We start from the raw sequence: 10109 nt of genomic DNA, 5'->3' as shown, positions 1-10109 counted from the left end.
GCACTCTACCCAGGGGGATAGCTTGAGGCTCTGTCTCAAAAAAAAAAAAAATCTATTGTCCATAATTTACTGCTTTGGTATTACTGATGTTCAATAAGAAATTAAAACATAATATGTATACCATGGAATACTATTTAGCCTTTAAAAGGATGGAGACTTTACATCTTTTGTATCAACCTGGGTGGAGTTGGAACACATTCTTCTTAGCAAAGTATCACAAGAATGGAGAAGCAAGAATCCAAAGTACTCAATTCTAATAGAAGCCAGTAGATGACCTAATACATGCCCACATGAGAGAAAAATTCAAATCAATTCAAGGTGGGGGGTGGGGGAACAAGTGAGCAGGGAGAGGGGAGGAAAAGGGATAGGTGTGCTCCCACTTAATGGGCACAATGTTAGGGTGTATAGCACACCTATTGGGGGTAACACAATTATAAGGACTTTACCTAACAAATGCAAATATTGTAACCTAATTATTTGTATCCTCAATTAATTCAAAACAATTAAAAGAAAATTAAAAATAATTTGTGGAATTACAAAACAGAAAAATACTACAAAATACTTCTTGCTAAAAAAAAAATCACTAAGGAAAGGCTATCCTTTACATATTATTTTGTGTGTACACACACGTACATTCACTCACAAAGATTTACATTACAAAGTCTATAAGCTATGATCTCCCAATGCCGTATTATATGTTTTTTCTGTCACTACAGATATCTGCCATCATTTTAGGTTAAGACATGTACAGGAATAAATATGTTAAAAGTCAAATTCCTATAGAGGAATGCATACTTTCATTTTAAGTAATCAATGACATTGTTGATATGTTATTTATATTTTGGTATTTTAATCTCAATGATAAATTCCAATTATATAATTTCCAAATCAAAGAGACATACAACCTATATTCTGTTATATACTCCTTTCCCCAAAACATAATTTACATCTGCCAATAGGTGAGAGCATGTAAATGTCAATACTGTTCCAATAAAACATTTGAAAAAATTATCAAATTTCTACGATTTTTTTTTGTATTTGCTTTGTGGGTGTAGGGTAAGAATATAGTACAGCCCTTACTTGAGAAATTTTGATAAGAGAATAGTACTATAATAGGAAGCCAATTATTTCACAGTATAGATGGAAACACCAAGAGTTAGAAATCGAATAAATTCAAGATTAAAAAAAGTAATTTATTTTATCATTGCTTAACTCAGTGGTTCTCAACCTTCCTAATGCCGTGACTCTTTAATACAGTTCCTGTAGGTTGCGACCCACAGATTGAGAACCGCTGCCAACTACTTACAACACTTTAAAAATGTTATAGTTAACCACTGCCTTAACATTGAAGGATAAAAATTCAGTTGTGTAATATTCAGTAATCTGTTGTTGTAAGGTTAATAAAACTTATTCAGTATGCATTGTCAGAAAAATCACAAAAGATGGTTCAATTTATACTGTATACAACCTTTGGAAAACTAGATAGGGCCCCAAACAATAAGGGCCCAACTCCAGGCTAGAAATAGGACAAGAGTTAACTGCAATAGGGTAATATCATACCAGAATTGTACACTGGAATATTCAGTATTTCAACAAATGTTTGTTTTACTGAATATTTATTCTATAGGTCTTATCTCTGGATACAATATTCAATACTGTACATTTCCTCCTTTTGAGTAATTTAAAAAATACTGATCACACCTTCAAGCACTTGTCAATGTTAAGGTTGTATAGATTCTGCAGCAAAGTTCCTTCCCCAATGGAGATTATGGTTTAGAAGACATCCATTCTGGCACCCTCATCACTATACTTTTGTTGAAGACCAAACCAAACTCTTTTCCTTTTTAAGTCATATCTCCTAAGTGACATCTGATAGAAGCCAAACATCTAATTAAAGTCCTTACTGTATCACTTACAGCAGTTCTCAGCTGTGTGGCCACTGCTCCACTGGGATATAGTGAGGTATTGCTTTAAATGTTTACATAAAACAAGTATTTCCTCTCCTGTTAAATGTGATTACAAAAATTCAGGTTGCACATGAGTTTTTAAAAATGATCACTTTGTAGAACAAATTTCCTGTGACAATTCTCTAAGTTTTTTTTTTTTTTTTTGGAGACAGAGTCTCACTATGTTGCCCTTGGGAGAATGCAGTGGCATCACACCTCACAGCAATCTCAAACTCTTAGGCTTAAGCAATTCTCTTACCTCAGCCTCCCAAGTAGCTGGGATTGCAGGTGCCCGTGACAACACCTAGCTATTTTTTGTTGTTGCAATTATCATTGTTGTTTAGCTGGCCCAGACTGAGTTAGAACCTGCCAGCCTTGATGCACGTGGCTGGCGCCGTAACCACTGTGCTACACGTGCTGAGCCAATTCTTTGATGTTCTTACCACTCTCACCACTTTCATCACCAGCATGAATTTTGTGATGACTTACGAGGTTTGATCTCCAGCTGAAACTCTTATCACATGTCTCACATTTGTAAGGTTTCTCCCCTGTGTGAACTCTCCTGTGATACTGAAGTTGTGAAGACCGACTAAAGACTTTACTACACACATCACATTTGTATGGTTTCTCTCCAGTGTGCACATTCTGATGAAGCTGAAGACTTGAGGCCTGACTGAAGTGTTTCCCACATTCCCCACATGTATATGGTTTCTCTCCTGTGTGCACCCTCTGATGCATATCAAGATTAAGGCTCCACTTGAAGCCCTTCCCACACTCTTCACATTTGTATGGCTTTTCTCCAGTATGGACTTTTTGATGAGCCTGAAGGTGTGCACTCCGACCAAAGCTTTTCCCACACTCCTCACATTTGAATGGTTTTTCTCCACTATGGATTCTCTGATGGGTCAGAAGATGTGAGGCTTGACTGAAGACTTTCCCACATTCCTCACAACTATATGGTTTCTCTCCCGTGTGAATTCTACAATGAATTTTAAGATCTGCTCTTCGATTGAATCCCTTTCCACACTCTTCACATTTGTATGGTTTCTCACCAGTATGGATCAGCTGGTGAATCTGTAGTCGCGAACACTGATTGAAGCCCTGTCCACACTCTTCACACTTATAAGGTTTCTCCACACTATGTGCTTTCAGATGAATTTTAAGATATGAACTCTGACGGAAGGATTTCCCACATACCTCACATTTATAAGGTTTCTCTCCTGTGTGGATTACCAGATGTACTTGATAATGGATTTTCATTCTGAACCTCTTCCCACACTCATCACATTTGTATGGTTTCTCTCCAGTGTGGACTCCCTGATGGGCCTGAAAACTTGAATTGTAAATGAAGCCCTTACCACATATTTTGCATACATATGGCTTCTCTCCACTGTGGATTCTTCGATGAGCCTGAAATTGTGAAGGCTGAATAAAACACTTACCACATTCTTCACATTTGTAAGGTTTCTTGCCTGTGTGGACCCTCTGATGGATACGAAGATTTGAGCTACAAGTGAAACACTTCCCACAGTCCTCACAGTTATATGGTTTCTCTCCCGTGTGGACCATGCAGTGAGTATTAAGTGCTGATCTACGGCGGAAGTTCTTACCGCATGTATCACATTTAAAAGGTTTCTCTCCTGTATGGATTCTCTGATGTTCTTGAAGATGGGAAGCATGTATGAAGGCCCTACCACATTTCTCACAATTATAAGGTTTCTCTCCTGTGTGTAATTTGCAATGCACAGTAAGTGTTGATCTACGGCTGAAGCCTTTCCCACATTCCATACATTTGAATGGTTTCTCTACAGTGTGGACTCTATGATGAGTTTGCAGATGTGAACTGTGACTGAATTCTTTACCACACACATCACACTTATAACGTTTCTCTCCCATGTGAACTCTCTGATGAATATGAAGAGCTGGGCTATAACAGAAGCTTTTTCCACACTCATCATATGTGTGAGACTTTTCTCTTGCATGTAACTTTTGATGAAGATCAAAGCTGCAGACATCAATGAAGGATTTTTTACAATCATGACACTGGTAAAGTTTGTGTCCTGTGTGAGTTATAGGTAGTTCTGCCCCAACCTGGTAAGACAAATCAGCTTGTCTAGGAAACTGAGAAATATTTATCACAAAGGCTTGAAACCTGCTTAAATCACTTGTGATTTGTTGCCATATTTGCCTGTAGGAAAGCTCTTCATGTGGTCCTGTTTCTGGAATAGTCTCCCTCTCACTCTGGATCTTGTCTGCTGTAAGGACAGAGAATTCAGAGATGTGGAAAAGGGAAAGCTCTGTTTAAAGTTTCAAGATTTCATACTTAGGAGATAGCATGACATTTTAAGAATTCCAGAAAAGGTCCAATCATGGTCTTTCTTTAGTTTACATAAGTAGAGAAACCAAAAGTTGATTTAGATGGTTGCTATCCACCAGGCATTAATGAGACCTATTAGACCATACCAAGTATCCCATATGACATACAGGCTAGAAGTCAAAGACTTAATTCTTTTTTCTTCAGACAAAGTCTCACTCTCTTGCCTAGGTTAGAGTGCCATGGTATCAGCCTAGGTCATAGGAACCTCAAACTCCCAGGCTCAAGCAATCCTCCTGCCTCAGCCTCCTAAGAAGGAGGAATACAGGTGAACACCACAACATCCAGCTGTTTTTTTTTATTTTTAATAGAGATGGGGTCTTACTCTTGGTCTGGTTGGTCTTGAACTTCTGAGCTCGGCCATCCACCTGACTTGGCCTTGCAGAGTACAGAGATTACAGGTGTGAGCTACTGCGCCCAGCCCAAAGACATAATTTAAAATTTGACAATATGATACAAACTGTTAACCTACTGCCATTTCTACTGAATTATAAAGTCAGCATGGAATCCTGGATAGTAAATTATAAAAACATGGAATGCACACAGATAATAGAATACGAATCGACAAGAACTTTAAAGAAACACAGACTCAGTGCCTGCAGCTCAAGTGGCTAAGGCGCCAGCCACATACACCTAAGGTGGCGGGTTCAAATCCAGCTTGGGCCGCCAAACAACGACAGCTGTGACCAAAAAAATAGTTGGGCATTGTAGCGGGTGCCTGTGGTCCCAACTACTTGGGAGGCTGAGGCAGGAGACTCGCTTGAGCCTAGGAGTTGGAGGTTGCTGTGAGCTGTGATGCCACTGCACTCTACCCAGGGTGACAGCTTGAGGCTCTGTCTCAAAAAAAAAGAAACACAAAAAATAATCAGATACTTTGCAGTTTGGGTTCATGCTTTTTTTCTGAATGCTTTTCCAGGATTTTAAACTATAGTTTGCTACAGGGCTATAATTTTTATTTATTTATTTATTCAGAGACAGAGACTCACTTTGTCGCCCTCAGTAGAGCAGTGTGGCATCCCAGCTCACAGCAACCTTCAACTCTTGGGCATAGGCAATTCTCTTGCCTTAGCCTCCCAAGTAGCTGAGACTACAGGGGCTCGCCACAATGGCCGACTATTTTTTCTTTTTTTGTTGCAGTTTGGCTGGGGCTGGGTTCGAACCTGCCACCCTTGGTATATGGGGCCAGCGCCCACTCACTGAGCCACAAGTGCTGCCCCAGAGGGCTATAATTTTTAATCAGAAAAACTATTGGGAATGGCCAATTTATCTACAGCCATAGATTCAAAAGGAACCAGCAGGCCCTATGCTTTCTTTTCATCTCAAGTGATTCTTGCCACCATTGTTTTTCTCATTAGCAGCATCATTGAAGTACCCCATCACTCACACACTTTTTCGGTTTCCCCATAAAATTACAGTTTTCTGTCCTTTTTCTATTTCAAATAACTTACTTGAAAATGATGATTTCTTTCTAGGGCTTGACTAATTTTCACAAAAAGTCAAACTGGGATTCACTTATTTATGTGACATGCATGTGTTGAACACTTAGTGTGACAGGCAGAGTTCTGGACAATGATTAGAGAGTAGGAAAATGTAAAATGTGTATAACATCCAAATTTTAAAATGTTTCCCTTATTGATGCTGGACTGTGGTAGGAAAGACATACATTAAACAATCAGTGACTTACTGTGTCAGATGATGAAAAAGAGCTGTGAGGTGAACTAAGCGAAATCCTGCCTATCCACTAACACATTCATTATGCTGACAAATATTTAGATACCTGGACTGTTCTAAGCACTGAAGTTAGAGCAATAAACAAAACAGACAAAATTTCTCCATCCTTGGAGCTTACATTCCAGTGGGGAGAAAGAGGTAATATGCAAGTAAACAAAAGCCTATGAGATAAAATGTAAGGCACGGCAGAGAAACCAGAATGAAGTAATGAAGGGGCCAAGAGGATTTTAATTGAGTTTTCCAGGCAGAGAGAGGAATAAATAAGGGCTTTGAGGCAGAAGTGTCTTTAACAGGCAGAATAATTATTCCCCAAAGAATCTGAATCCTAATTCTTAGAGCCTAAGAATATGTTCGGGTAACATGACAGAGTAAAGTTGCAAAGGAAATTAAAGATGCTAATCAGCTGACCCCAAAATAGAAGATTAGCCTATATTATCCAGGTGGGCTCAGTGTAATCAAAAAAGTCCTTGTAAGTGGGAAAGGGCCACAGAAGAGAAAGAGGAAAATGTGGCTATAGAAAGATCAGAGAAGCAATGGAGTTGGCTATGAAGAGAGGAAGGGGACCACAGGCTAAGAAATTTAGCAGTCCCTAGAAACTGACTGTGGCTCAAAGGAGTAGGGCACTGCCCCCATATACCAGAGGTGGTAGGTTCAAACCCAGCCCCAGCCAAAAAAAAAAAAAAAAAACTGAAAAAGAAAAGATAAGAATTCTTCTCCCCTAAAGCCTGCAGAAAGAAACACAGACCTACTGACAGCCTAATTTTGGCTCAGTGAGACTCATAGGACTTCAAACATAATAACTGAAAGATAATACATGTTATTTAATCTGCTTAACTATCAAATTAACTGTGGTAATTTGTTATGGCAGCAATACGAAATACAGTGTCCTTGGCAGATCTGAAAAATAGTAGAGAGACAAGGAGGAGAAGATAGGAGCTGTGGTCACACAGGCAGTGGAGGGGATGAGTACATCACATAGGGTTCTATGAGGTACTTTAAGACTCTTCAACTTTGAGAAAAATAAGAAGCCACTAAGCATATGGCAATTTGACTTCCACTTCCAAAGGATCACTCTGGTTCCAAGTGGAAATAGCTTATAGGAGGACAGATTTTATACTACTCAGGGTGGATGTAGGGCACCCAGTACAAAGGCTGTTGCAGTAGTTTGGGAAAGAGGCTTGGCAATTTGGACCAAATGACAGCAACAGCAGTACAAAAGATGAAGAAACATAGACAAGGACACCCAGTCACTTGGTTCTTACCTGATTTCTCTTTTCTTTGGATTGTTGTCTTCACCATATCAGACGTTTTTTCCTTTTCTAAGTAGAATGCATCATGTTTGAAAGGGTGATGTCCTATGAACATGCAGTCACATATTTAAAACACACAAAAGATACAACTTACGAGAAATTTGAATTCTTATTGCATATGGGTCAATTAATCAAAAGCTATGCTTTTCAAACATTTTTTTTTTTTTTTTTTTTTTTGAGACAGAGCCTCAAGCTGTCCCCCTGGGTAGAGTGCCGTGGCATTACAGCTCACAGCAACCTCCAACTCCTGGGCTCAAGAGAGTCTCTTGCCTCCGCCTCCCAAGTAGCTGGGACCACAGGCGCCCGCCACAATGCCCGGCGGTTTTTTTTTGGTTGCAGCCGTCATTGTTGTTTGGCGGGTCTGGGCTGGGGATTCGAACCCGCCACCTTAGGTGTACGTGGCTGGCGCCTTAGCCGGTTGAGCTATAGGTGCCAAGCCTCAAACATTTTTTAAGGATGGTCTATTGAAGAGATACCACTATTTCAAGACCCAAACACAAATGTATCAATACACATTACAAAAATGTATTTCTGGCAGAGTGTGGTGGCTCATGCCTGTAATCCTAGCATTCTGGGAGGCCGAGGTGGGTGGACTGCCTAAGATCACAAGTTCAAGACCAGCCTGAGCCAGACCGAGACCTCATCTCTACAGATAGGCATTGTGAAGGGCGCCCGTACTCCAGCTAGTTGGGAGGCTGAGGCAAGAGAATTGCTTGAGCCCAAGAGTTTGAGGTTGCTGTGAGCTGTGAGGCCACGGCACTTACCTAGGGGGACAGATTGAAACTCTACCTTGGTAGCTCACGCCTATAATCCCAGCACTCTGAGAGGCTGATGCGGGTGGACTGCCTGAGCTCACAGGTACAAGACCAGTCTGAGCCAGAGAAAGACCTCATCTCTAAAAATAGCCAGGCATTGTGGTAGGCACCTGTAGTCCCAGCTACTTGGGAGGCTGAGGCAACAGAATCACTTGAACCCAAGAGTTTGAGATTGCTGTGAAATATGACACCATAGCACTCTACTGGGGCTGACAAAGTGAGACTCTGTCTCCAAAAAAACAAAACCTATTATTTCAAAACAAAACCTTATTATTTCTACCCAATGTCAATTTTCATTAAATCTCCTTCCTCTGGATCTCGCACCTCTCATGCAATTGGCTGAAGTCTTTGCTATAATGTATTCCAGTCCTTCTAACAAACTCTGGTATTTTCTACCAAATTTTATCTCAATAAAAGTTGGTAATAGAAAAGTCAGGTCCACAAATGTGGGCAACTAATTCCAGATCTCCAAAGACCACAAAGTAACTCCAGAGGGCTGACTTTTGGTGCCAGAAGGTTCACATTCTCACCTACTGAGAGCAGGTTCTGGAAGTTCTCCAGCATCACATCTTGGTATAGCTTCCTCTGAATAGGGTCCAACAGCTCCAGCTCCTCCTCAGTGAAGACCACAGCCACATCCTTGAAGGTCAGTTTCTCCTATAACATTAGACACACCTAACTTCAATCTTAGTATCAAAGCCACTTGGAAAGAAACAGAGCTGAGAAGGCGGAGATTAAGGGATTTAAATCAATTTGTGGATATTCCAACCCTTCCCTCCTGTCTTGCCAATGCCACACTCTGATTTTCCCTAGCCTTACCAAATGCATACCAGTGACAACAGTCCTCATTATTTACTCTGTGCCCTCATTGAGTCTATTTATAAGTAAACATCTAAAGAACTCTAAATGATGTATCTGTGGCTATACATTTCACCTTTTGGTAAATAGTACCCACTGCCCCAGTAACATTTAGCAATTCAGTATGAACATACTTGAGAACACCCACCTTCCTCTTCTCTCACACAGGCACCTATTAACATCTGCCAAACTAACAAGCTCTCAGTGACACATCCAGAACAACCAGGTGAGTTTGTCTTTTGTACACTCAAGGCACACACCAGCACCATTAACTGCAACATTTGGTGTCATACTCTGGAGCCATCATGCCTCACAGCACATCACAAGGGTCTGTCCCTTCAAAGCTGTGTGACCTTCGACAAGTTCACCTAATTTGATCCCAGTGTAATAGTTCTTAAATGCCAGAGCTCTTTCAAAGATTGAGCAAAGACTATAAATGGCATCTGGAACAGTGTGAGGCACAGATTAAGTGCCTGACAAATGTCAGCTGTTATTTATCATTATTATCATCATTATCTATCTCATCTCATGACTGTCTATTATTCAAGGGAACACTGATGATCTATGTTTGTCTGTTCTAAATAATGAACATTCAATTTTACATCTTTTTCTCACTGTAACCAACCAACACTGCAAAGAACATTTTAGGCACATCTTACTTTCACGTCCATTTAAAATAATAGCAAATGAAATTTAAAACATTTTTAAAGGCTCCGCTCCTGTAGCACAGTGGTTACGGTGCCAGCCATGTGCATCAAGGCTGGCAGGTTCAAATGCAGCCCAGGCAAGGTGACCAGATTTTAATATTGGTAAAGTGGGACACCATTGACTGGGGGTAGAGTGGGAGGGGAGGGGGGGTTCTTAATTAAAAATTTGGTCTAGGCTTGGCACCTGTGGCTCAAGTGGCTAAGGCGCCAGCCATGTACACCCAAGGTGGCAGGTTCCAATCCAGCCCAGGCCTGCCAAACAACAATGACGGCTGCAACCAAAAAACAGCCAGGCGTTGTGGCGGGCACCTGTGGTCCCAGCTACTTGGGAGGCTGAGGCAGGAGAATCGCTTGAGCCCAGGAGTTGG

The 10109-nt window shown here is 40.7% G+C and overlaps 1 protein-coding gene across 1 annotated transcript in view; it reads right to left on the bottom strand.

The window, feature by feature from the left end:
- Positions 1-2352: 2352 nt before the first annotated feature.
- Positions 2353-10109, bottom strand: part of LOC105887981 (zinc finger protein 234) — a 10594-nt gene continuing 2837 nt past the window's right edge. The window contains exons 2-4 of the mRNA XM_023518961.1: positions 8707-8833; positions 7314-7406; positions 2353-4201 (exon numbers count right to left, since the gene is read on the bottom strand). Of these exons, the coding sequence (XP_023374729.1) occupies positions 2355-4201; positions 7314-7406; positions 8707-8833 (2067 nt within the window). The 3' untranslated portion in view covers positions 2353-2354. The remainder of the gene's footprint in view (positions 4202-7313; positions 7407-8706; positions 8834-10109) is intronic.

Source organism: Otolemur garnettii, unplaced genomic scaffold, assembly GCF_000181295.1.
Source record: "Otolemur garnettii isolate 467f Iridium unplaced genomic scaffold, OtoGar3 scaffold00152, whole genome shotgun sequence".
In the NCBI taxonomy this organism is placed as follows: Eukaryota; Metazoa; Chordata; class Mammalia; order Primates; family Galagidae; genus Otolemur; species Otolemur garnettii.
This window is presented reverse-complemented; position numbering and strand designations above follow the sequence as displayed.